Below are 27,875 nucleotides of genomic sequence, written 5' to 3' on the forward strand. Positions count from 1 at the left end.
TGAACAAAACACAGTTTGCTCTCAACAATTTTGTATTTGCTCTCAACAATTTTGTAAATGTATAAACAAATTTGTTTTTGTTCACACAGAATTAAGAAACATATGTTGTCACATTTTCGAAAGTGTTGTAACAGTTTCAAAAGTGTTGCCAACAATTTAAAAAGTGAGTTTTTTTCGTATTTGGACCCAAATCTTGGGCTTTTCTTACATAGTTTCTTAATTCAGTCGGCTCGTACCAAATGGTCTCTTGTGGATTTGGTGGGCTCGTACCGAATTCGAATTCACAAGGAGGGACCCTTTTAACAAGAATGGCCCCTATAAAACTTTCCTAAATCTAATACCACCATAAATTGGTTTCTTAAAAAATCAGTAACCTTCATTATTAGATAAACTTCATAGCTTCCCTCTCATTTTTACTAGCTGAACAAACGTGCAATTTACGAGGTAAATCACATTTTTTACCCTTTCCCAAGTCTTAACAACTGGAGTTAGGATCGAGAGAGAGATAACCAGATCCTAAAATCTCTCTTCTTGCCTGCAAACAGAACACCTCCTCAATGATTATAACACAGACAGCCAAGCTACAAAAATGGAAGTCCTAGCCAAAAACCCACCGAAAAACCTACTGGAATACTTAAATTTGAATCAAGAGCTGAACTGGACAACAGGTGGGGAAGGAAAGTCCCCACACATCGAGGAAGCTCAAGGAATAGCCCTAATTCACGATGCACTCCTGTCAAAGTGAGCTGAGGCAGAAGTTGCCCAAGGTCCCAAGCCGACCCCAACAAAGTGCAAACCTAGGGATGCTTCCCGGCTGGGATGGGAAGGTGCGGCAAAGGTCGAGGGGCTGAAAGGGCAGTTCTCGACACACGTGCGCCGATCTGAGGGAGCGAAGGAAAAAATTTAGAGCATAAGAGAAGGAACGTCTTAGAACAGTTATATTAATCTTCGCCACAGGATTAGCATAAATTCCAATCCTGCATAATATATGATATTAAAAGAATGCATTTTTCTAATTCAGGAAGTCTATGTTCAATTATATAAACAAAAAGTATAGTTCTTCCACCCGACAGATAACAATATTAAGTTGTGGACTAGGTTCATATATAAGTCTAAGTTCCTTTAAGATAACTAAAGATTTATATTTGACATTATTTACGGTTGATGGGGACACGATAGACACTCTTATTGCCACAACCTGATGATATGTTGATGAATTTTTTTATACTGGCCTTTCGAACCCGCTACCGACTTGCATATGCAGCCATTCTGGTTGTGATCCCTGCCCAAAGTCACTAGCTCCTTGTGGGATATATGTCATACCCGCGTCAAATGTCTGTTCACACAAAACATGTTAATATATCTTCTTAAATGAATTACCAGTCTACCGAACATGTCAATAATGGCAAACTAAGTATGTATATAGATGGAGAGATAAAGTGGAATGATAAATGTACAGCTAAATCGTGTATTACTAGGTTTTTTTTTTTTTTTTTTTGGAAAAGTGTATTACTAGGTTAAGTATGTGACTATGTGATTGCGTGGGTGAACATATAATGGCGTCAAGCAACTATAAGAATGTTTATCAATAGAGAATCTTGATGACTAATCTTGCAATTTGTAACATAAACTTCATGGCCTTTAAGAGGTCTAAAATGGATATGCATAAAGCCTATGTCTTAAATGCTGTGATTTAATCCTAACTCGGAAAACTTAGACTTACATCTTTGGGAGGAAATCCATCAATATTTGGAGCTAATCTTGAATTAACAGCTTCAAGCTTCATCGACAGAAACTGCAGGAATCAACGCTTTCTCTTTTCAGGTTTCTATTTCCAACAAACAAAAAGGCATGCAATACGAGATGTAGAATTTTACGTACCTCAACCTGGCGCTGGAGTGATTGAATGTAATTAATGATCTCATCAAGAACAAGCGCTTTTCCTATCACCTGCTTGAAGAATAATTACCTTAATAAACGTTATATGTATAGAGGAAAAGGGTATAACAATCCTTATAAGTTTACGTAAGAAAAAACTAATCCAGAAGAAAGAAAGGTAAGAACTTGAAGAATATCTTGTCCATTAGAAGATATGGAAATTACCTGAGTATATTAGGTAAAACACTAAGTAAAAGCAACAACATTATCATTAGAAATACTACTTCACCTTATTACATCCAGGGACTAAATCTTGAAGAATCCTCATTCGCTCACTTATCTTTTCTCTCCTAGCCTATAACAAACAAAATACAATAACCAAAAGCTTGTTCAGATTTTGTTCATGTCAACTAATAAGCTATTAAGCTATATCATCTACATCTGATAGGGGTCCATGCCATACAGGGCGAGCAAAAGTTCCGGTAACGAGGGCATGTTTATATACGCCATTCCATTGGATGGACTTACCGGGCTAATTACTTTTGACCCGAAAGGAAAACCTATATGCTCGTCCGGAGGGAACCATAAGTAGACTAGCCCGGTCTACAACTTGGCAACATACTAATAGTTATGTCCCTGATAGTAGATTTAAGATGCATCTTCCCGTGATTTTACGAAAAAAATAAATCATAATTTGATATTAAAAGAAGATAAGAGGATTACTCTCTCAGCTAAGCTATGGCTATCGGTAGCTTGACCCCTTCTCGCTCGAACATGTATATAATCTTGTTTAGGGGGTTCGGGTTCAGAGGGCTGTCCACTTTGTTCAGCTGGCTTATCACCAAGACCCGAATTTGCATCCACTACAGTTTTCGATATACCATTTCTAGATTCAGAAGTTTTCCGACGTTTACTTCCATTACCATTCTGCTAAAAGAAAACCAAATTAGCTTACAATTTTCAAGAACATTAAGAAAAAAAAACTCCAATACCGAAGTTATATCATTCCCAACAAACCTAATTCTCAATGATTCTTCTTGTTTTTGCTTGATCAACTAGACAATTCTCAGTAATTTCATTCACATCATTTCATATGACTAAACTAACAATGAAGATATGAAAAATTTAATCAAATTGATGAGAGAGAGAGAGGGTACCATTTCATTGCCACTACTAGTAGAACCAAGCTTTGATTCATCTTCAGAAACTGAAGTTAAATCTGTCATCCTCTTTCTACTTCCATTACCAATTCTCCCAGTTTGGTCAGTAACATTGGATTCATCAACTGAAACATCTGGATTCCCAATTCCACTCAAATTCTGCTCAAATTGATCCCTCCTTATATTACCCAAAACCCCAGAAGATTCCCCTAAACCAACATTACCACCACCAAGCTGAAATGGCCAAATTTCAGATAAACTAAAAGATGAAGAATTTGCAGAGGGAAATGGTGATTCATCATTTACCAAAGTAGGACGATTCATCTGATCCATAATCAAACCCAAGATTCATGAAAGTAAGAAAATCAATTTCAAATTTTCATTAGAACTTCTACTCACATTTGTTCAAATTGAAGACATTAAAACAAAAAAAGCTAGAAAACTAGTTGGAATGAAGTGAAAAGAAGAGAAACCCTAGTTCCCGGAGGAGATTTTTAAGTGAAAATAAATCATGGGGAGAGGATTAGAAGAAGTTTGGTGAGGTGGGTTCCTTTGTTTTTCTGTAGTGTTGTTCCGTTTACTACTCTTCTGAAAAACGGAAATGAGAGCAGCAAAAAAGATAGTTTTGATCCAATACTTTAATGGAAAATAATCGAGAAAATGACCCTTAACGAAAACGAAAGCCACTGAATGAAGAGTGAGAAAGTAGAGAGAGAGAGAGAGAGAGAGAGAGAGAGAGAGAGAGAGAGAAGAAGAAGCTGTCTGAGCACTGCGTTGCTTCCCCACCACTGGTCTGTTACTCTGGTCTCCCGCTGTAGAGAGATGAAAAAGAAAGGAGAGAGAGAGAGAGCCTCGGGAGTAGGGGTGGGAATCGGGCGGACTCGGACGGGCTCGGGCAAGAATGAGCCGGACTCGGGCGGATCGGGCTCGGATAAGCCGAGCCCGCAGTAGTGAGTCGGGCGGATCGGGCCGGACCAAACACGCCATAATGGTGCCCGTAGCCCGTCCGAGCCCGGCTGCCCGAGCGGGTTCCAACGGCCTCGGGCCGGACGGGCTCGGGTTTTTTTATTATATTAAAAAAAACCAATTTATCTTATTATTTTTTAAAAAACAAATAATTACTCAATAATTTATCTTATATATCTTACAAGTAAAAAACCCTAGTTTTTCAAGTTTTCAACACCAATTTTCTTTAATACACTTTCCTGTATACAAAGATTAGTTCTCAATCTTCTAAATCATCCAGACCTAGTAAAAAAACATCATCAGATCTCAATTTTCATTTACAAGTAAAAATAAAACCTAAGTTCTAAGTTCATTACAAATAAAAAAACCCTAGTAAAAAAACATCTATAGATCTCAATTTTCTTCAATCTTTGATGGTCAATCTTCAATAATCCACCCTTTGTACTCTTTCTCTCTCTGTATAAATGAGTTCTCAATCTTCTAAATCATCTAGACCTTCAAACCAACACAAACATCATCTTTTGGGATCTGCAGTGATTCTCCTCTTCATCCCTTTCAACGGCCTTCGGTTTACAACCATGACGACGATAAAGACAACGAAGAAGATGATGATTTGTATGATACTATGATAGTAATGGACTAATGGTTATGGTTTAATGGAGTTTTGGAGTTATGGTTTAATGGAGGTAGGAGGTTAGAGAGAGAGACGGAGAGAGAGGTGGAGATAGATTTAGGGTTTGGGTAATATGCAGAACTCTTTTATAGGTCCCCTATTTAATCCAACGGTTGAGGTCTCGTTCTACCTCAGCCGTTGGATGTATTAAAAACACGCGGGTCTTAAGCAGGTACCCGGCGGATCAAGTCGGGCGGACTCATCGGGCTCGGGTAACGGACGGGCATAACGGGCCGGGACTCGGATTTGAGGTTATGTCCGAGTCCCGGCCCAATAAGCCCGATTCATCGGGCCGGGTTAGCCCGGCTCGGGTTGACTACGGGCAGCGGTCTCTAACGGTCCGGGCCGAACGGGCCGGATCGCGGGGTTTCGGACCGTTTTCCCAGCCCTACTCGGGAGTATAAAAGAAGTGAGCAAGGCCAAGGTGAGGTTTCGAACGTTAACCGATATTTCGGTTACATATATATCGGCTCGGCTTTCCTTAAGAGTCCGTTTGATAGGTTAGGAAAATGTTTGATGTGAAAATCATCAATTTTTTGATGGGAAAGAAAACAATCTCTTTCTTTCACATTAGAACTTCAAATTAAAGTGTTTGGTAAGTTGTTGGAAAATTCTAGTGTGCGTTTAAGAAATTGAACTTGTGTATGTTGCCTTTAGAAAAAATCGGGTCCCTGAATTGATTTGGATTCCAGATGACTCAGCAAGTGATAAAGATGAAGGACAATTAGGAATTTTCCTAAACCCTAATTTGCTAGTTCAGTTCTTCTTTGATCTTTGATTGAATCAAAATATGGAGAACCTCATTCATCTTATTGATAATCTTCGTTGAAAATCTCACCGCTCCAAATCGATTTTGGTTCCAGATTACTAAGCAAGTGGTAAAGATGAAAATCTGACCTCCCCATTATTTACAGTCATCTTCTTGACAATCTCAACTGGAAATCTCACCACCCCAAATCTCATCACCGTACTCAACTACTCCTTCCAACCACCACTCTGATCTTCGTCACATGTTTTTAATTTGTGTTATTACAAGAACAATCATGAAGATCTTCTCAATTTTATTGTTCTTTGGTTTTTTACCAAGAACACCAATATAATCAACAAGAATTCTAAATCATAGAAATCTCTAGTTTACCAAGAACACCAATATAATTGCAACCATGGAGATCTTACAAGAACAATTATGGAGATCTTATTAAGTTTCTGATTTGGGATTCATACCTTTTAAGAGAGAGAAATAATAAGTTACGATAGAAATGAGGAGAAAGAGCCGAGAAGAAGTTACGGAGAGACGAGGAGAGAGTGTGCATTCTCAAGCAAGAGTGTGAAAACGATTTTCACATCTTTTAGGTGGTAAAATTTATCAAGCTCTTTTCCCACTTTATTTGACTACGAGAACTGATTTTTCTTACATTTTGATTCAATCAAACAGCGGAAACTTTCTAACTCTATTTTCTCACGTATCAAATGAACCCCAAAATGTATAAGAAAAACGAATTTCTAACATTATTTTCCACGTATCAAACGGACCCTAAATGTGTTGTTATTTTACTCCTTAATTCACGTAGTCGATTCTTCTTAAGATTACCGTCTTTATTTACACTTCAAGATAAAGTGAGGGTAAAGATGCATGTAATCACGTATCATAATTGTTAGTTTCATGGTCGTTAGTTGTTACTAACGACTACTTTCAGATTGAAACCGATGTATATCTCACCAATATTGTAAGTATAGTGTATTTTATAATTCAATGATCTTCCTAAACTTCGTTATTTTAAATTTTTATTTCTTTTTTGTTATTGAGCCACTGTATAGTACTTACAATTCATTTGTTGTTTTAAAGGTATTGATTTTTTTTTGACATGGGACTAAGAATCATTACATATTTATTAGGTGATATTGGTACATTGCCCCACTATGTAATACTTACAATTCTTTTATTGCTTTAGATATGAATTCTTTTTACACAGGACCAGGAATCATTATTATTACATGATATATCCTATATATTAAAACAACTCACTTAGTTATGTCAGGTATAAGTATAACCTTTCATTTTTATTGAAATTTTGATAAAGATCACATCCGACGGCTGGTATAAAATCTTATTCGTGTAAATTAAATCAAAATTGAAAGGTATTAGTGTAAATCGACCAAAATCTATTAGGATATCCCTACAATAATTACTATTTCTCGTCCTACCCACGATTTTCTTTCACTATTTACAACTTATTTTGTGAGTTGGTTAAAATCCATTCCCACTCTGTGATCTATGTCACTAGATCATCTCCAATACAAAACTCAAAAAAAAAACTCAAATTGTCCTATGTGTCAAAGTTCAATTGAGTTTCTCTTTTCTAAATGTCAATGTTGAGATCCACAATTCAAAAGATATCTCCAATGCAACACTCTAAAACCATAAAAATAACTTAGGTGTCATTCTCTTGATGGTTAGATTTGCTTTTAATATTGAGTGGACAATTGAGATCCTCAAATGAAATCTCAAATACCGAGTTTCTTCTTGAGATATCTCAACATTTAAATGATGCCACATCATTTTGAGATCCAAATTGAGTGTTGCATTGGAGATAGTTTTTCACTAAAAAAACTCAAAAAATCTAAAGTGGCATTCTGAATTTTTCATTTTGAGTGTTGCATTTGGAGATGCTCTAATTAAACTAAAATAATTAGGGCCATAATAGGAAGACAATATCTATGGAGATTGAACTAGAGAAGTTTGGCTTGAAGGAGAAGGTTGTTTGTCCTCCTCCCAAGAATGTGTAGTAAATTACAAGTGTTAGAGGCTTATACCCACTTTTTGCTAAGATCCAACTAATGTCAACACAAACACTGTGTATTTAATGTGGAAGAGATAAGTTGGGAACTCTTTGCTTCTCTCAATAAGTAATTAATTAAATTCCTTTTCTATACTACTTTTAGTGAAAACTTGTAATTCACTCATGGATAAGGAAAACATAGTATTGATACGAAGACAAAAAAAAGATTTCTACATACACGTACGTACGCGTAACCCTACAATAAATACGGAAATACCATGTCCGTGTCATAATCTAGTGACATAGAACACATGTTTGAAGATGATGAACAAATCATTGTGTAGAAGTGGCATGACATGTTCAAATATTAAGAAACTCATTGTATAAACGAGTTCATTCAGCTTATCTCTCAGTCTTGTTTATGGATAATGAAATTAAGACCGGAAAGTAGACTTGACTAAACCAATATCTTAGTAAATACGAATACCACAACTTTACTTTAAACAAAGAAATCATCCATATACAATTTATACACGTTGTGCCTAACTTGGGATCCCAAAGTATTAAATTTTGATAGGCAAATTTACATAATATCTAGAAAGAATATGACTCTTTTTCCAAAGATAGTAATATTATCTTGTGGCTTACACTTGCTTTGCTCTAACTTCTATGTTATTTACTTATTTTTGTAAACATTATACAAAGAAAGGATGGCAAACATGAACTTTTACTTATATGTGGTAATGTGGACAGATTTTGTGTATGTGCATATATTGCTTCTTGGCTACGTTGAGATTGGTTAGTTTGTAGGAAAATAATGAGAGTTTGCCAATTGACTTTCGTACAGCAAATATAATTGATGGGTCAAAATATGGGCGACCGTAGTCTAGCATCTGATGTAGTTTTTCTTTTTGTTGAAGGGAAAAACCAACCAAGCAAAAACGAGCAAAACAAAAACAAACTACAGCTTCAGTTCTGACATCATCCTCTCCTTCGAGTGGCACGTACGTTTGACCTCATATTTCCTCCCCCACTTAGCTAAAGCATCCGCTAGAGTATTGATCGATCTCGGGCCGAAGTGAAATTGTATTTGATCAAAGCTAGTGCGCAGAGCTCTAATGTCTTCCATGTGATTTAATGATTGCCAATTGATATCATTTCTCTTATCCTGTGGGTGATTAATCAAGTTGCTGTTATCACTTTCAATCATAAGATGAGAAATTTTGAGCTCAGATGCCCATTGAACTGCTCTCAAGATAGCCAAGCATCTGATGTAGTTGGTCTAAAGTTTCTAAGTACCTTTTCTTTTCTAACATGTTTAGAAAATCTGAGCGGTCCACATCAAACAACGGGCTAGGTCCATCCAGATTTTCCAAACAATTCCAAACTGATTGAGGCAAATCATCCATCTTAGACACTAAACAAGTTTGACTTCAGCCCAGATTAACGGGCCTCAGATTTCTTATTTGCAAAACACGACTATCCAAACACATGGGCCATCTGGAGGCCTCAACCGCTCCAACGCTTTGAGTGGTAAAAGGAGCGAGTGATCTCACCAGGCAGTGTTAGAAAATTGTAATACGATAAATAAAATAAAGATACGATGACTTAAAACATGTATTAAGTACATTTCCCCTTAATGCATTATTTGCTCCTTCTCCAATTGAGATTACTTATAAGTTTCTAACAACTTAGATGATGACCTTCAATCCTTTTTAGAGCCAGCTAGGGGTGGGAATCGGTCCGGATCGGTCGGTATCGGACTCTAACTTCATCGAACCGGTCGACTCGGACATAAACTGTTGGTGACCACCTATTTACTCGGGCGAACTCGGACGGATACTCTCAAGAATTCTTTGTCCATTGACCGTCCAAGACCGTTTATTTTACAAATCCAGTCGGACACCGGACGGTCTCGGTCCGGACTTTCCAATAAATTTACTTAATTCAGAACTTTATTTTTATTACCACAAACAAAATTACTTACAAATGAAGATGTTTAGCCAAGAAATCAAAAGTAAATATAAAAAAGAAAAAACACAGTGGATCATCATTTGACAAGATATAATTAAGCCATGCACTAATGTTTGGTCTTCCAGAGGACTATATGACTATAGCCAACGATCACCATATATTCATATGTCTATAAAATTCAACGGTCAACTTCTAAAAATGAGGACATTTTAGTCGGTCAACCTATTCGGTCACTCGTACCGGTCGGTCAGCGGTCGGTCCTTCGACATAGAATTTTGACCGTGACCGTCCGCCAATTCTTTCGGGCCGGTCGGACACTGACCGTTATGACCATCAGGTGTCCATGGACACTTTTTATCTCGGTCGAACGGGTCGGATAGCGGTCTTCCGGATCTTTTTCCCACCCCTAGAGCCAGCCTCATATGCTTATATATATATGTTGCACAACAACTCTTTTTTTTAAAATTCTTATTTATTTTTCGGCCCGTATAAAAAATGTTTAATATTTAATTTTTTGAAGTGTTGTCTCTCTAACAATTTATGTATGGATACCAAAAACAAACTTAAAATCAGTGGGTGTCTCTTTACAAAAACAGGAGACCCTAGTAGGGACCAAACAGTCTTTTTTGTGAGAAAAAAACGGTTTAGGAACACAAACGATTTTGTTTTCGAAATTAAATAACACGTTTTGTCATAGTGCGTCATGATAGTTCATAATACATTATGAAGATTCACAAAAGAAGATTTTGAAATATGATAGTTTTTTTTTGTTGAAACAAGAAATGTGATAGTTCATAATGCAATATGATAAGTTCATAATGTATTAACTGCGATAAATAAGGGATTACTATAGAAAGAAAGACATCCTAAAACCAATATGACATTGTGTGCTATTGTGAACTCAATTTCATAAAATCAAAATCAATAAAAAAGATTGATGAGTTGGTTTTAAATCCTTACTAGATTGGTCGGAGAAGACGAAACCGACGAAGATTGACGATCAAACTTAGAAGATGAAATGATGACTACAAGATTTCTACAGAGAAACTCCAAAACAAATCTGAAATCCTTCGTCACTACAAAAAAAACAATCCTCAAATAATAATCAATAACAAAGATTGATTGACTGCTTTTAAATCCTTGTGAATGAGAGTAACCAGAGAACTTTAAATTGATGAAGTTTGACTGTCAAACATGGAAGATGTCCTGACAAAATTAAGTCAGGACTTGACTCTAATTATAGATTTAAGAGTCTCTTGATTTTAGCTTTTGAGACAACTTCAAAATTTGAAAAGTTTAACAACTATCCAGGATACAATGTTATCTTCATTTGATTGACATTTTAACCATTACTTCAAAGTTCAAATCCCACCCACAACTATGTATTATATAAACTTTTTTGAATGTTTTTGTTTAAAAAATCAAGTTGGAAAATTAAGATAAGATCAAAGCATCATCATCATAAAACAAGAAGTCAGGATGGCCGAGTGGACTAAGGCGCCAGACTCAAGTTCTGGTCTTCGAAAGAGGGCGTGGGTTCAAATCCCACTTCTGACATTCTTTTTTTGGTTTGGTTAATCTAAACTAAGGATCATAGTTTGAGCCATTGTGATAGTCCTTTTGCTCGTGAACCCAGATTATGAATATGAGAAATATAGTTTAATTGCATCTGAAAAGTTCACTTCATTGACAATTAATGAAGCTCTTTGAAGTGCTTTAGAAGTTCTTCATCTTTTTTCTACCAAATAGGGGTGTTAAACTGTTAATGTTCAACCTCATTCCGATAATCCTGCTAAATCCTCGTGATAGAATTATGGGTCTTGATCTTCCTTATAATGGGCGCTTAACTCACCGGTATACATCTGGTGGTAAAAAGATTTCTGAAACCTCAAATAAAAGTGAACGTGGACTGGTGGTCGGGATTTGTAAGTGAAGGTGAAGTGAAGATGAAGGGTTAAAAAACAATCGAATTTATTCTTAACTAAAAGATAAACTAAAACAAATGTGCCCCTAATTCAATCTATATTGACTAAGTTTTTGGATCCAAAGCGGTGCTTCTACAACTTTTTTTTTTGATAACCATCTACAATTGGGAGATTTGTTGTTTGGACTCCCTTTCCTATAATCGACTTAGTGTTTGGACCCCCTTATTCCAGTGTTGTTTTTTGAACTCCCTTTTCCGAAAAAAAAATGTTAAATATAATTGTTCCAAAATCTATTATGGAGAAAAACACTATTTTACCCTCTACATGACCTTACCCAACCTAAATAATTAATCCAGTAGTTTAATAAACCCACAAGCTAATTTCTACTAAAACATCCTCCTTGCAACAAAAAGAAACCTCTAATGACACATCCATTCTCTCTAATAGCTGAGAAACAGAAAGAAAAACCCTAAAATGTGAAATCAATTGAAAATGCGGTCTCCTCAATGGCGTTACAAAATCATACAGAAGTGTAACTACAATGGTAATTGATCACTCATCAAAAGGGGAAGGAGCTTACATCATTTTCTCTCATCTCCTCAAAGAACTAATTATTTGTATAAGTGGTCCAATCTCGGACGAAACATCTTCAATTGTAGTTACTCAACTTCTCTTACTCGAATCAGAAATAAGAGAGATAAAGAGACAAGTTTATAAACATCATGTGGGAATTCATCGCGATTGGTAAAGGGAGCTGGAAATTGTTGTTGGGGAGTTGTAGTACAAAATCAGCTCCCCATACCAATTTGATATTGGGAGCTATTCTTTTACGAATTTAAAACTAAATAATGAAATAAAGAGGGATTAGAAAAAACAATTAAAAAATTTTAATGGTAATTTTTCTTTTCTTTCTTAAACCTTAAATATTTCTACAATAAGACCTATCTTTTCTTCTCCACAATCACGTTACAGAACAACCATTACCAATATCTCAAGATATATATTTATGATGTTGCTTCTTTAATGGAAGAAAAAGATATTTTCAATCGAACCTACAATCACCAACTCAATCAAACAGTGTTATTATAGATGAAGATCTCTCTCAAGATGTAAGGAATTCGCAAGACAATTATTTTTGGTTAAATTTTATTTCTCTTTTTTCCTCCAACTTTAAAAATTTGCCCAAAAAGAGGCAGAATTTTTCGCTTCGTTCAACAATTTCCCTGGAAAATTTTTGATCGAGAATAATTTTCTCTAAACAACATTTTCATATTTTCTATCGTTTGGTGCGTCCAAATAAAAAGAAATTATTTTTTCAATTTCTATTTGCCACTTTTTGGTTCACTAGGAGATATTTTAGTTCCATTGGCATCAGGGTCGTGCCTGAGAATCAGGGGGCCCTGTGCGAAATTTGAACATGGGCCCTTCGTGTAATAAAAAATTACAAAAAAAATAAACAAATACAAGATAATTCATTAGTCGATACATGAAATCATAAATGAATACAATAGCATTTTAAAGAAAGTAGTCGTAAGAAAAAAAAAATTATTTTAAAGTTTCTTTTTCTATTAGAAATCTAGTCTAGGAATTCACAATCACCGATCAGTAGACAGATTTATTTAATCTATCTTGATTACGTATCAATGCATCTAATTATTATAGAGTCTCTTTCCCTTATAGTTGTTTAAGGTGCCCAATTACAATTTTGTACCCAAATCGGTGTTCTATAGATCCTAACCACTAACCAAGAAAACAAATAAAAATGGGAGCTTGATTAACCTAGTCCAATTACAAAGAGAATGCCGAACACAGTTTAAGGCGCCCAATTACAGAGAGAATTTTCAATTTTTTACTCAAATTGGTGCCAAACACAATAGCAAGGGGCCTATAGATCCTAACCAAGAAAACAAATAAAAATGGGAGGTGCGGCCTGTGGGAGTCGAACCCGCGTCTACCACATGAAACGCCAATCCACTAACCAATTATGCTAGCTGTTTGTTTTGTTTAGACTAGATATCTATCATTCTTATACTACTAGCATCTATAAGAAATAAAAAGTGGGCCCTTTGTGTTAGGGGGCCAGTGCGGGCGCCCTGCCCGCACGGCCCTGATTGGCATATACGTAAGAGCATAAATGGTTCTAGTTTCATCGGTAGTTGTTTGTGCCAATATGGGGATCAAATGTGAAGTATATAGGAATGTGAAAGTAAATTAACCAGAGAGACTAGCATATAAGAGAGACAGACACACATGAAGCCATATTGGGTTGAATGATTCTTCCTCCCAATAAGCAAATTCTTCTCTCTCTCTCTCTCTCTATATATATATATATATATATATATATATATATATATAATAAATTCATCAGAGGACTAGCATATAAGAGAGAGAGAGACAAACACAAATGAAGCCATACTAGATTGGAAAGAAACAGAGAAGGAAAAAAGGAGAACCTAAAAAAACATAATTCAATCCATCCGATAGGAGATTTAACTCTTATTCATACTTGAATAGAAAAATTTATGAAATTACTTCCAACCTCCTATCAGTAAAAAACAGACTGATCTGGTTTGTTCTTCAACAGACTAGAACTCCGGCGAAGGGAAACCCCTTTGCCAGAGTTTAAGAGAGAGAGAGAGAAAGTGAATTTTTTTTATCTTTCCAGGTCGCCGAGCAGAAAATTTTCTAGCCGGCGACCTGGTCGGAGAAGACAGAGAGAGTCTTGTGGAAAGAGAGAGGTGAGGTGGAGAGAGAGAGGTGAGGTAGAGAGAGAGAGGTGAGGTGGAGAGAGAGAGAGGTGAGGTGGAGAGAGAGAGGTGAGGTGGATGGTTTTTTATTTTTATTTTGAAACATATTCCCCATAAAATATGTTTCTCCGCAAAATTTAGCTTTCTCCAAAGCGCGGGCCTTATAATTATCCGCGCTAACTAACACCTCAATTAACTTCCCCAGATACTTAAAACAGCTCAAATACTACTTTGAGACTCACTAATACTAGAGAGAGAGAGATGAACAGTTAAGAGAGAAAGAGGAAAAAACCTCAACAAAAGTTTGAACAATACACTGAAAAAGAACACGACCTTAAAAATTCCTCAACAAACGAATTCTATAGAGTGAAAGAGAGATATGCATTGATTTTACTACATTCTACTTGAACATTGTCGATCTTATCTTTCTTGGTTGAAGTCCGGTGATGAGGTTTAGTCAGTGCAAACTGGGACGATTCTACGGACCAAAAATTTTGACCCGCCATGTCCGTACACGTGGCAACAATCTATTACTTGAGTTCAATAAACTAGGAGCCCAAACTGCAATATTGACTATATGAGGGTAAAGTGAGAACTTTTTTTAAATACTCCCTCCGTCCCAATTTGTTTGTAGTTTTGGAGAATCCAACTTATTAAGGAGACCTTATTTATTGTTGACAAAAAAGAAACACTTTCCTAAACTACCCTCATTTAATTTAGAGTATTTCATTAAATATAACATTGGTAGAAGTGTAGAACCAATTAGAACCTTTTATTGGTATTGAAATTAAAGGGTAGTTTTGGAAGTGTCATCATTTTAATATTTGAATGAATGTTATAAAAGAAAACTGATCAAACATTTTGGGACATCAATATAAAGAATAACAACCAAACAAAATGGGACGGAGGGAGTATAACTTTACAGATAGAATATTCTCGAAATATTCCATCTAAAGAGACTCCGAAGTGCAACTCTGGAATAAGAGGGTCCAAACAACAACTTAATTATCGGAAAGGGGGTCAAAACAGCAAATCTCCCACAATTATACCTTTTTATCTTCACATTTGGAAGTTGGAATCCAAAACAAAAAAAAAAATTCAAATGCGTGAAAAGAAACTGATTTTGGCATTAATCCACCTTTTTGAAGAGGTAGGGTAGCCAGTGTTTTGGTTAAGCCCAAGCTATCAAAGTACCAATTCAAAGCAGCAAGGAGTGCAGGTGAAGTGATAAAGATGGTCTAATTTGATCACAACAGTTGAAATATGATTCTAAATTATGAGTAGTCAAAGGTGAATCTACCATCACAGAGTACACAACTCTAATAACGAAGATCGCGTGAGATAACACAGAAAATATTACAGAATAAACCATTATAATATTCCTTCCTACAAAAATAATCATCTATTACCATGACCAAAGATAAAATATACTTTCCTTTTCCCTGCATAGGCTTTTCCAGGTCAATTTTTCTACTAATTTATATCACTCTAGTGTTGTAAATGCTGAAATTACATTTGCCAATATTAGACAGATAGGTCTACTAATGCATACCTTCATCGAGTTCGATAAGACCATAAATTATTTATTATTTTCTAAAGTTAGATTTCATACCTTATGTTCTTTGAGCATCAAAAGTGAATAATGGGATTCAATGTGACTTTCAATGGGCAACAACCGGATTATTCCCCTTCAACCTTAACTTGCTCCTTGGGAATCATCTACTGATGTCCTTCCTTTTCATTTTTCCTATCAGAATTGCTCACTTGGCATCTGTTTTGCCAGAGAAAGAAGGAAATGTCGGAGTGATTTCTTTGCACCCACCAACGCCTTGTCATTTGTATCTTTATTTTCACTCGTAAGACTTCTTTCTTGATTTGAATGTAAATTCCGAACAAGTTTTCGTAGTTCCTGTTAAGTGGACATCATCAAGAAACATTGTTGGTAAAGAAAAAGGAACTGCGGAATACTGGATCAACAACCATTAAAACTAAAACCTAACATTTTATATGCAAACATCAAACTAAGCTTTGGGATAAGTTCAGCAAGACATGAACTAGCAGACCCTTCAAAGACACTTCGAGTTTGACACAGGCCCGGCCCTGGGCCCAAGGCAGGCAAAGCCTCGCTTTGGGCCACCACCTGATAGGGGCCACATTTTAGTAACCGATTTTAAAGGCCCCCACATGCTATAACTCTTATAGATAGACTTTAAGGGCCCCCAAAAACTTTAGAACATGATGAGAGGGGCCACAATTTAAAACAAGTGTTAGGCTCCCAATCCTTTAGTTCCATACCTCTTCTCCCCAAATTTTTATCAACAACCCACCACCGTGAAAGATACCAACAAGATCTACCCCGAAAGGTCACAATCATCCGTTGTCCAATCCACCGATAAACCACTCATCCACTCTTTCTAACTCCATCACCACTTCTCCGCATTTAATATGTAGGACGTGTTTATTTATATTATTATATATTACAATATTAGATTTTTTTGCTACAAACTTATAATATTAGTTAGTATTATATTATATTGTAGAGTCGATACAAAAGAAATAATCGTTTAGCAGATACTTAACTCTTTTTTTTTACCTCACTACTAAGTTATTTCATTAATGTTCATTACTTTTATTGTTATAATGTAATAAGGATGTGATAATTTGAATTCTATTTTATTAATTTTCGTCTTGTTGTTAAAACAAAATTAATTTAAGTTTTATTTTTTGGATTGTTTCTAATATTTTTTTATGTTTTTAGTTATTTCTAATTAGAGTTGCCAATAAGCTAGGGTATTTTCAACCCTCCTAGATACTAAAATTTATTTAGAACAAATCAAATTCTTCTCATAATAGGAAGTTCAGAATGTGGTGGCCGGTAGCAAAAAAACAATTTGATCTTTTCTCCGACAGTATAAAGCGTAAAACAATGTTATATACACAATGTATTTGTCATCTGAATTAGATAAATTTTATTTTGCCTTCCATGAACTTAAATGACCATTATTGTTAGGAGACATCTACATGCGATCTAATATGAGATTTTGTAGACACGTACTTTAAATTATGTTATGTAGCGATAGCTCTTGCGACCATATAATCAAGGTAATTTTGGAACTAAAATTACTTCTTTGCTTCAAGTCATTGAACAAATCCCTAAACTTTTCATGCTTAAACCAAAGGGTGGGGGAAAAAAAAAAAAGATGGACCAAATATCTCCTATCCCATTTTAGCATCACACAAGGTGAACCATGTCTCGCAGGCAAACTATTGATTAATTAACGGGAATGATGTTATATATGCATTTTCGAACGAAGTTTGGATAATGGGAAAGATGTTAAGTTTTTAATTATATTTTCATAGGATGGGCTTAGGGTCGACCTTAGATTCGGAGAATTTTAGAGGAAATTTTAATTTGTGTATAATATAGAAGGCCCCAATTTTAGATTTCGCTTCGGGCCACCAAAAACTCAGGGCCGGGACTGGTTTGACAACTCACTTACCAAGTACTTACTTTGCGGCTTAGCCTACGATGACATTTTTGTGAGAATAAGGAAATCACTTACATGACAATCAAGAAATTACCCATATATGAGTAGTGAAACAAAGTTACTTGACACTGGGAAAATGGTGTTGGGTTTAGACAATAGTTGGGCCCATTTGGGTGATTCCATGGTTGGGCCCATTACCATCTAATAATTAATTGACAAGTGAGCCTCACCCACTCACTACTAGTCAAGACAATTTGTCTTCTAGTTAGCACATGGGTGGGGTCCACCTCTAGATGTAAGATGGCATTCAAAGCTCTCTTTCTCTAGACAATTAATGTCCCACATCTCTCAACTAGTGAAACTAAATGTGCCTTATAATAAGTTGCTTGACAACTCATTGTAAAGCACATGGTGGAGTAGAGAAGGCTCCCACACGCGCGCGCACACATGTGAGGCATTTGGGCCTTTTAACCAATTTGGTCTCTTTGGCTATTTGGGCTATTTGGACCACTTTGGTTATTTGGGCTATTTGGGCCACTTTGGTTATTTGGGCTATTTGGGCCACTTTGGTTATTTGGGCTTATGGGCCTTTGGGCCTTTGGCCCTTTGGGCCGTGGCCCGTGAGCCCGTGAGCCCGTGAGCCCGTGAGCCCGTGAGCCCGTGAGCCCGTGAGCCCGTGAGCCCGTGAGCCCGTGAGCCCGTGAGCCCGTGAGCCCGTGAGCCCGTGAGCCCGTGAGCCCGTGAGCCCGTGAGCCCGTGAGCCCGTGAGCCCGTGAGCCCGTGAGCCCGTGAGCCCGTGAGCCCGTGAGCCCGTGTGCCCGTGTGCCCGCGTGCCCGTGTGCCCGTGTGCCCGTGTGCCCGTGTGCTCGGGTGCTCGGGTGCTCGGGTGCTCGGGTGCTCGGGTGCTCGGGTGCTCGGGTGCTTGGGTGCTTGGGTGCTTGGGTGCTCGGGTGCTTGGGTGCTTGGGTGCTTGGGTGCTTGGGTGCTCGGGTGCTTGGGAGCTTGGGAGCTTGGGAGCTTATAGTGAAAAGACTCTTTTGCCACGAAGAGTAGTTTTACTCAAACTCGGATTTTGACTAAGTCGGTGGGATTAACCTAATCAGTATTTGAGTATATCTCTAACTGATTTCGTAGGGTTAATCAGTTTCCGAGTTTATCTCCCACTCCCTTAACTTCTCTACCACGTTTCCTAGGCGGTTAGGGTTTTCTCAGAGGCTATATATACCGGCCGAACTCAAGAGAGAAAATACACAACTCAATTTCGGCTATCTTCCTCTTTCTGATTGTTAAAGCTTTCGAGTTCTGTTATCTCCATTACTATCTCTGTTAGTGCAGACAGAGGAAGTAAGCTGTGGTCAATCCTTGGGGAGTGATCGGAATCAAGTAATTAGCACCCCGGTTACTCCGAAATCACTTTCAAGGCAGTGGCCTCCATACCACGACACAGTGAATCAGTTGTTTTCTATCCGACAGTTCCATTGATCTACCCCAGTTTTTCCAACAATTTGAAAGTGATTTTCTGATCAATGGCTGCTGTTAATCTCAAAACCCTACCTGATATGTCAAAGATGATCCCTCTTGATGGAACTAACTACAAGAGGTGGTCACAGAAGCTACTTATCTTCTTCGAACAACTCGAAGTTGATTATATTCTGTTCGAGGATTTATCTACTGGTTCTTCAATCGACATCGACATTACCCCTGTTAAGGATAGGTCTTCTACTTCGAACGGTGATGTTGTCAAAAAACAGAAAGACAACAAAATCGTTCGAGGACATCTGCTGAATCATATGGACAACAAGTTATTCGACTTGTTTGTCAACTACAAATCTGCTAAGGATATCTGGGATACCCTTCAAAAGAAATACGGAGCTGACGATGCTGGAAGGAAGAAGTACATCGTGGGAAAGTGGTTACAGTTCCAAATCAACGATGACTCTTCCATCATGGAGCAGGTTCATGTCTATGAGAACCTGGTTGCTGAAATACTTGCTGAAGGCATGAAGATGTGTGAAATCCTTCAAGCCAATGTTCTGCTGGAAAAGTTTCCTCAATCCTGGAGTGACTACAGAAACCATCTGAAGCACAAGAAGAAGGACATGTCCCTTCAGGAGTTGATCAGTCACATGAGGACTGAAGAGGCAAATCGCCTCAAGGATAAGTTTGCTAACCTCTCTTTGAATTCCCCTTCTGCTAATTTAGTTGAATCTGTTCCCTCTGGAAACAAAGACAGGTCCAAAACTAATAAGAAGAAAAAGAAGTCTGGAAAGAGTAAGACTGGAGGAGTCAAGTCTAACTCGAAGATCCAGAAATCGAAAGGTCTCTGCTATGTCTGTGGAAAATCAGGACACAAAGCATACCAGTGCAACCAGAGGAAGGACCAACGCTCAAACGTTGCTGTACTGAATATCGCTGAACCTGAAGACATCATTGCTGCAGTAGCCGAGACTTGTTTGGTGGAAAGCAAACATGAATGGGTGCTAGACACAGGAGCTTCCAGGCATATGTGTGCAAACAGAGAGATGTTTCAGACCTTCGAGGAGATGAACGATGGATCCAGCGTCTACATGGGCAACTCTGCAAAAGCTGGAATCGTGGGCAAAGGAAAGGTTCTTCTGAAACTCACCTCTGGAAAGAATCTGTCTCTGAACGATGTTCTCTACGTGCCCACCCTAAGGAGGAATCTGATCTCGGGATCTCTTCTCAACAAAGCTGGTTTAAAATTAGTTTTTGAATCTGATAAAATTGTAATTTCTAAGAATGGAGTCTTTGTTGGGAAGGGATATCTGAGTGGGGGCCTTTTTGTAGTGAACGTCGATTCAGAAATTAATAATACTTCTAGTTCTGCTTATATCGTTGAGTCTTCTAATTTATGGCATGGTAGACTAGGACACGTTAATTACGCTTCTATTAAGAAACTTAAAGAGAATGGAATCATCAGTGCAGATGATCTTGATGATCACACTAGATGTCCCATATGTGTAGAAGCTAAACATGCGAAACTGTCCTTTAAGAATGTCACAATTAGAACGACAGAACTTTTAGAACTAGTACACTCAGACTTAGCTGATTTCAGAAACCTAGCTAGCAGAGGAGGTAAGAGATACTATATTACCTTCATAGATGACTACTCAAGGTACACGAAAGTTTACCTCTTGAGGTCTAAGGATGAAGCTGAAGAAGCTTTTCTGAATTATAAGGCTGAAGTAGAAAACCAACTAGACAGAAAAATAAAGAGGTTTAGGTCTGACAGGGGAGGAGAGTATAACTCTAACACCCTTAAATCCTTCTGTGAAAAACATGGAATCATCCATGAATTTAGTGCTCCTTATACGCCACAACAGAATGGTGTTGCAGAGAGGAAAAACAGGACACTCAAAAACATGATGAATGCCATGCTTCTAAGCTCAGGATTACCCGATGAACTGTGGGGGGAGGCGATCTTATCTGCCTGCCACATACTCAACAGAGTACCCCACAAAGGGCTAGACAAAACACCTTATGAATTATGGAAAGGTTATGCACCTAACCTGAAATTTCTAAGAGTGTGGGGGTGTCTGGCCAAAGTGGGTATACCTGACTTTAGAAAAGTCAGTGTCGGACCAAAGACAGTTGATTCTGTATTTATTGGTTATGCTCAAAATAGTGCAGCATATAGATTCATGTTATTGGAAGATGAAACAATAACGGAATCTAGAGATGCTGAATTCTTTGAGCATGAGTTTCCTTTGAAACTACCTGTTGAAAACATGCCTATGAATGATTCGTCACTTACTGGTTTACCCACACATGAAGGAGTGCCTAACAGTATGCTCCCATCTATCTCCACCACAGATAGTGTAGAAGATGGAACAGGACTTAGGAAAAGTAAGAGACGTAGGATAGAGAAAACTTTTGGTCCCGACTTCATTACTGCTTTTCTATCTGAAGATGTAGACTGGCTTAACGATGAGTTTGTATCTAGTTTCTTGATTGAGACTGATCCAAAGACTTATCATGAAGCCATAACTTCAGTAGATGCAAGCTTATGGAAAGAGGCCATAAAAAGTGAGCTAGACTCTATCCTAGTTAATCATACGTGGGAGCTGGCCGACTTACCTAAAGGGTGTAAACCCATTAGCAGTAAGTGGATCTTTAAGAAAAAGATTAGGCCAGATGGGACCATAGATAAGTATAAAGCCAGACTGGTGATCAGAGGCTTTACACAGAGAGAGGGACTTGACTACTTTGATACCTACTCCCCAGTGACTAAAATCACCACAATTAGGTCTCTTATCGCGTTGGCTGCCATGCATGACCTGGTAATACATCAGATGGATGTTAAAACGGCCTTCCTGAATGGAGATCTAGATGAGGAGATTTACATGTCTCAACCAGAGGGATTCGTAATCCATGGTCAGGAGAGTAAGGTATGTAGATTGAAGAAGTCCCTCTATGGTCTAAAACAGGCACCCAAGAAATGGTATGAGAAATTCGACGATACCATGTTGAGCAATGACTTCACTGTGAATAACTCAGACTCATGTGTATATTCTAAACGGTGTACGTCTGGATATGTCATCATATGTCTGTATGTTGATGACATGCTCATCTTTGGTGCCAATGAAGATGATGTGAATGAGGTAAAAACTTTTCTGTCATCTAAGTTTGAGATGAAGGACTTAGGAGAGGCAGATGTTATACTAGGGGTTAAAATCAAGAGAACCCTAGATGGCATCTCTCTGAGTCAACCTCATTATGTTGAACAAATACTGAGAAAGTTCAACTCCTATGATGTGAATCCTGTGAGAACTCCCTATGACCCTAGCACAACTCTGGTGAAGAATGAAGGACCAGGTGTCTCTCAATCCGAGTATGCTAAGATCATAGGAAGTGTGATGTTTCTGATGAATCACACAAGACCTGACATTGCGTTCGCAGTAAATAGACTCAGTAGATACACACACAACCCTAGTGAAGAACACTGGAGAGCACTTCATCGCCTGCTTAAGTATTTAAGAGGCACAATTGATCTAGGCCTGCATTATGGAAAGTTCCCAGCAGTGCTGGAAGGCTACTGTGATGCTAACTGGGTCACTGACAATGATGAAGTCAGTTCAACTAGTGGTTATGTTTTTGTGTTGGGTGGAGGTGCTGTGTCATGGAAGTCTTCCAAACAGACATGCATAGCACGTTCCACTATGGAGTCTGAGTTTATTGCTCTTGAACTGGCAAGTCAGGAGGCAGAGTGGTTGAGGAGTCTCTTGGGAGACATACCACAGTGGGGAAGGGAAACTACACCAATTTCCCTTCATTGTGACTCACAGGCTGCCATTGCTGTTGCAAAGAACAATGTGTTCAATGGCAAGAAGAGACACATCAGGATAAGGCATGCTGCAGTGAAGCATATGCTGAAAAATGGTGTAATAGCCTTGGATTATGTGAGGTCAGAACAGAATCTGGCAGACCCACTTACTAAAGGCTTAACGAGGAGACTAGTTCTCGAGACGTCTAAAGGAATGGGGCTAAAGCCCCTGTGCTGATTTTCCATTCCTGCGACGTGGAGCGGAGTCAACTAGAGTAAAGACTAGCAGAGCTCCATTAAGGGGTCAGAGTTGGACCTAAGGATGAGCCTAAGGCTCTTAATGTATTCATAGCCCTTTGTGGTGGTTCTAATGAGACGGACTTGATGAATACACCGATAGCTAACATATCCATTACCGTAATGGTGGTCCTATTGAGACGGACTATATGGTGCTTAGCTGCTGATGATGATGATGAGGATGAACTTCCAAAGTTCTTAATGATTTCAAGACCCGAGTAAGGGGTCAGAGCCTGCGATGAGGTAGACTCAAGGAGATCACCTAAGTGAGCCCGAGGGTGTAAGGCCGCCCTCTATAGAAGACAGACAGCAGTCTTCTTAAAACCTCACCAGTCCCAAGGTATGTTCAGGGCCTATTTAATGAACATGAACGAATCGCGGAGAACGCAGAACTCACCGGGTATCGTATGTGTTGTGGGGGTCTCAGCCTGAAATCTCCAAGTTCAAGAGTAATTTCACTTGGTTGCTTTATTTTTGGTTGTTGCCTCACTCCACTATGTGTCAATTCAAATCGAAAGATATTGAACACTTAAGTACATGTCCCACTTCCAGCTTAGCAGTCAGAAGTCTTTGATAGCCATCTTGTGGGGGATTGTTGGGTTTAGACAATAGTTGGGCCCATTTGGGTGATTCCATGGTTGGGCCCATTACCATCTAATAATTAATTGACAAGTGAGCCTCACCCACTCACTACTAGTCAAGACAATTTGTCTTCTAGTTAGCACATGGGTGGGGTCCACCTCTAGATGTAAGATGGCATTCAAAGCTCTCTTTCTCTAGACAATTAATGTCCCACATCTCTCAACTAGTGAAACTAAATGTGCCTTATAATAAGTTGCTTGACAACTCATTGTAAAGCACATGGTGGAGTAGAGAAGGCTCCCACACGCGCGCGCACACATGTGAGGCATTTGGGCCTTTTAACCAATTTGGTCTCTTTGGCTATTTGGGCTATTTGGACCACTTTGGTTATTTGGGCTATTTGGGCCACTTTGGTTATTTGGGCTATTTGGGCCACTTTGGTTATTTGGGCTTATGGGCCTTTGGGCCTTTGGCCCTTTGGGCCGTGGCCCGTGAGCCCGTGAGCCCGTGAGCCCGTGAGCCCGTGAGCCCGTGAGCCCGTGAGCCCGTGAGCCCGTGAGCCCGTGAGCCCGTGTGCCCGTGTGCCCGTGAGCCCGTGAGCCCGTGAGCCCGTGAGCCCGTGAGCCCGTGAGCCCGTGAGCCCGTGAGCCCGTGTGCCCGCGTGCCCGCGTGCCCGTGTGCCCGTGTGCCCGTGTGCTCGGGTGCTCGGGTGCTCGGGTGCTCGGGTGCTCGGGTGCTCGGGTGCTCGGGTGCTCGGGTGCTTGGGTGCTTGGGTGCTTGGGTGCTCGGGTGCTTGGGTGCTTGGGTGCTTGGGTGCTTGGGTGCTTGGGTGCTTGGGTGCTCGGGTGCTTGGGAGCTTGGGAGCTTGGGAGCTTATAGTGAAAAGACTCTTTTGCCACGAAGAGTAGTTTTACTCAAACTCGGATTTTGACTAAGTCGGTGGGATTAACCTAATCAGTATTTGAGTATATCTCTAACTGATTTCGTAGGGTTAATCAGTTTCCGAGTTTATCTCCCACTCCCTTAACTTCTCTACCACGTTTCCTAGGCGGTTAGGGTTTTCTCAGAGGCTATATATACCGGCCGAACTCAAGAGAGAAAATACACAACTCAATTTCGGCTATCTTCCTCTTTCTGATTGTTAAAGCTTTCGAGTTCTGTTATCTCCATTACTATCTCTGTTAGTGCAGACAGAGGAAGTAAGCTGTGGTCAATCCTTGGGGAGTGATCGGAATCAAGTAATTAGCACCCCGGTTACTCCGAAATCACTTTCAAGGCAGTGGCCTCCATACCACGACACAGTGAATCAGTTGTTTTCTATCCGACAGTTCCATTGATCTACCCCAGTTTTTCCAACAAATGGATTACCGGGAAAGAAATCAGCTGATGTGGCACTACCCTTAATTTGATACTTCATGGTCACTATAGTACATATAATCGTAAAAGAGTTTCAGAGATTCACTTTCTCAGTTAACTATGAAAGTAAACCTTCACATTGATGCGGATCTACTAGAAAAGGACTTAAAAGGAGAGACACCGTCTGATATGGGTCACTTTCGTAAGTTGTTGGGGTATCCCCATGAGCATAATATTAATTGTTAAGTAAAATTTATTCGTGTTAAAAGTAATATAATATTTTGGATTTATACAATATTTTCGTGAAAAACCTGGTCTTATCAGTGTCATAGTACAAGTATAAACTCAACTGTATCCAACATAAGTATAGTAACAGCATTCCACGATTGACAATTAGGCAATAAGATGATTTATCAAACACTAAACTAGGAACAGTAGTATTGGCCTTTCATGGTAAGTCATGTTAGAGAATAATTAAAAGATGCTAAGGAATATCTTAACTATTTTTTAAGACAGTCGGCAGTTGTTTTACCTGACGATCAAAATCGACACTGTGAATAGAATACACTTCATTCGTAATGTCTGAATCCTTATTGATAAAGCCTTCTAACCATCTTGTCGCTAATTCAGTGTAGTTATGTGACTCCTGAGTTTGCACAAGGAAAAAAATGTATCAGTTTTTCTTGGCAAAAATATCCATTATATAACCCTCAAGAGCTCTCACTAAGTTATGAGTATTCATGTAAAATTAAGTTTGAACTTTGAACAAAACTATGTCGGCGTACTTACATAGTTTACCTCCTCTTCATTGTCAGATTCAGTTTCTTCCAACTCTGCCTCGTCCTCTCCGATGACCGATGCCACTGTACTAGATAACGCTTCCAGTCGATTATTATCACCATCCTTTGAAGCCTGGATTAAAGCCTCCATCAGTTCTGGCTCAACATCCCGTAGCAAACTTCCTAACATACATTAAGATAAAATATGGATGTAAGACAGAAGAACCTAGGACAAGGAAGAAACACAAATCTGACTGAGAGGATTAAAGAGTCTTCACATAACAGAAATACAGGAGTACGAGAATTAAATACACTAGCTAGACTTCAACTAAACCTATGAGAAATAATTTATAAATCTCTGTTCATCTTTATTATAGATTGAATTCCACAGTGATCATTAGACATTTAGACTAGTTCTCTACATACCAAAATAACTGGTGCTTAAACCCGGCTGGCCGGCGCGAGAAAGGAACATGATTAGGAGGAATGGGAATCCCACAATGTGATTCCTAGTAATCGCAATACCTTCTTATCCTTATGCTACATTGCTACTGTTTGGTTAGGCCAGTGGTGTAGATTGATTGTGTTTGTAATTTACGATTCCAAGGGAAAGGGAACCACCACAAACACGCTCACCCCAGGTGGGGTTTGGGATTCCCCCTCCTCTCAAGAGGAATCCTGTACCTCTGAGAATGTGACTACTTACCGTTGTGTATCAAATACCATTTCAAACTGTGATTTCTTGAAATACCATTTCAAACTGTGATTTCTTGAAATACCATTTCAAACTGTGATTTCTTGAAATACCATTTCAAACTGTGATTTCTTGAAATCCCATTTCATTTTCTCACACCAAACATAACAATAAAGTTTCCACCTTTAACAAGTTTTCATCAAAGTTTCATAGATTATGGATGAAGAATCTTAACAATGATAAATGGAGATAGATTTGATGAAGTAGTAGTACTAACCTATATAATTGAATTGCCTTCGTTTGCCTTCTTTAACTTCAGGACCCAATTTTTTCACCAACATCAAAGCCTCAAATACTTCTTTCTCTGTTGCCGCTACCCTGTCAGTTTCCCCCAATTTCAGTTGAAATTTAAAAAGTGAAAGATAAAGAAATATTTGGGGAAAAAGAGGGTTTTTTTTTATTTAGTACAAGAAAGGAAGAGACCTGAGTATTTGTTTAATCTGAGGGTTTGAGAAAGAAGCAAGCTCAATTGCCCATTTTACAGCTCGACGAGCTTGTCGTTTCTTCTCGTTTCGGCTTCTCTTCTCAGCTGAATCCGAATCGCTGTCGTTACCTTGTGAATCTGATTGTAATGGATGTGATTCAGCTAATCTTAAACCCTTTGATCGGAAAGTATGATGTCGGGCAGAGAGAGGAAGAGTGACGAAGGTTGTGAGGTATCGCCGCCGCTGTAAGTGGTGGTTGTGTTGTATTGGTGAAATGGAAGAAGATTTGATAGGGAAGAAAGGTGAGATGAGATGAAGAAAGTTTGAGCATGAACAGGTTATTGGATGCTGTGTTCTCAGAGGCCTTAATGCCTGAGCCATTCTCTCTCTCTCTCTCTCTCTCTCTCTAGAGTTTGTTACTCAAAAGTTCAGAAGCGTCTGAAGATGAAGAAGATGATGGTTGGGGACACTAAAAATGTTTGCGTTATTCATCTGGGACATCTCAAATGTCCCGAAAGATCTGGATTATTTGTTTCAGACATTTCAAATGTCCTGAAATATCTTGAAATGTCTGTATTATTCGTTCGAGACACTTTAAATGTCTCTCAATATCTGTGTTTTTCATTCAAGACATTTCAAATATCTCAATGTCCTTGTTATTAGTTTGGGATGCGAAATCACAAATATTTCAACACAAGTTGGTTTAATTGACATTCGTAGCCATTTTAGTGTAAATTTGGAGAGCTTTTGGAGAAAGATATTTTGAAAACTTGGAAGACACTTGTAGATGTTTTGTAAAAAAGATAA

At 38.5% G+C, this 27,875-nt stretch overlaps 2 protein-coding genes and 1 non-coding gene across 4 annotated transcripts; 1 reads left to right on the plus strand and 2 right to left on the minus strand.

Moving 5' to 3' along the window:
- Positions 1-1,007: 1,007 nt before the first annotated feature.
- LOC147538656 (transcription factor bHLH79-like) lies at positions 1,008-5,150 on the minus strand. Its single transcript, XM_086643467.1, has 7 exons — positions 5,070-5,150; positions 3,036-3,889; positions 2,602-2,805; positions 2,168-2,233; positions 1,882-1,950; positions 1,724-1,795; positions 1,008-1,336 (listed from the first exon to the last, which is right to left on the minus strand). The coding sequence occupies exons 2-7, from the start codon at positions 3,369-3,371 to the stop codon at positions 1,223-1,225; spliced, it is 861 nt and encodes a 286-aa protein (XP_086499593.1). The 5' UTR covers positions 3,372-3,889; positions 5,070-5,150; the 3' UTR covers positions 1,008-1,222.
- Positions 5,151-10,904: 5,754 nt separating this feature from the next.
- TRNAL-CAA (transfer RNA leucine (anticodon CAA)) lies at positions 10,905-10,988 on the plus strand. The gene has a single exon. It is a non-coding gene; the product is annotated as a tRNA-Leu (tRNA).
- Positions 10,989-15,345: 4,357 nt separating this feature from the next.
- Positions 15,346-27,581, minus strand: LOC147538658 (kinesin-like protein). Of its 2 annotated transcripts, none has more exons than XM_086641814.1 (5): positions 27,067-27,581; positions 26,861-26,961; positions 25,909-26,072; positions 25,643-25,756; positions 15,346-16,012 (listed from the first exon to the last, which is right to left on the minus strand). In XM_086641814.1, the coding sequence occupies exons 1-5, from the start codon at positions 27,447-27,449 to the stop codon at positions 15,854-15,856; spliced, it is 921 nt and encodes a 306-aa protein (XP_086497940.1). In that variant the 5' UTR covers positions 27,450-27,581; the 3' UTR covers positions 15,346-15,853. The 2 variants fall into 2 exon arrangements, with proteins under 2 accessions (XP_086497940.1, XP_086497937.1); XM_086641811.1 differs by having other exon boundaries at positions 25,900-26,072; positions 27,067-27,567.
- Between the last annotated feature and the right edge of the window lie 294 nt (positions 27,582-27,875).

Source organism: Eschscholzia californica, unplaced genomic scaffold (genome assembly GCF_041429995.1).
Source record: "Eschscholzia californica isolate CP2 unplaced genomic scaffold, dmEscCali1.0.p SCAF_5, whole genome shotgun sequence".
Taxonomy (NCBI): domain Eukaryota; kingdom Viridiplantae; phylum Streptophyta; class Magnoliopsida; order Ranunculales; family Papaveraceae; genus Eschscholzia; species Eschscholzia californica.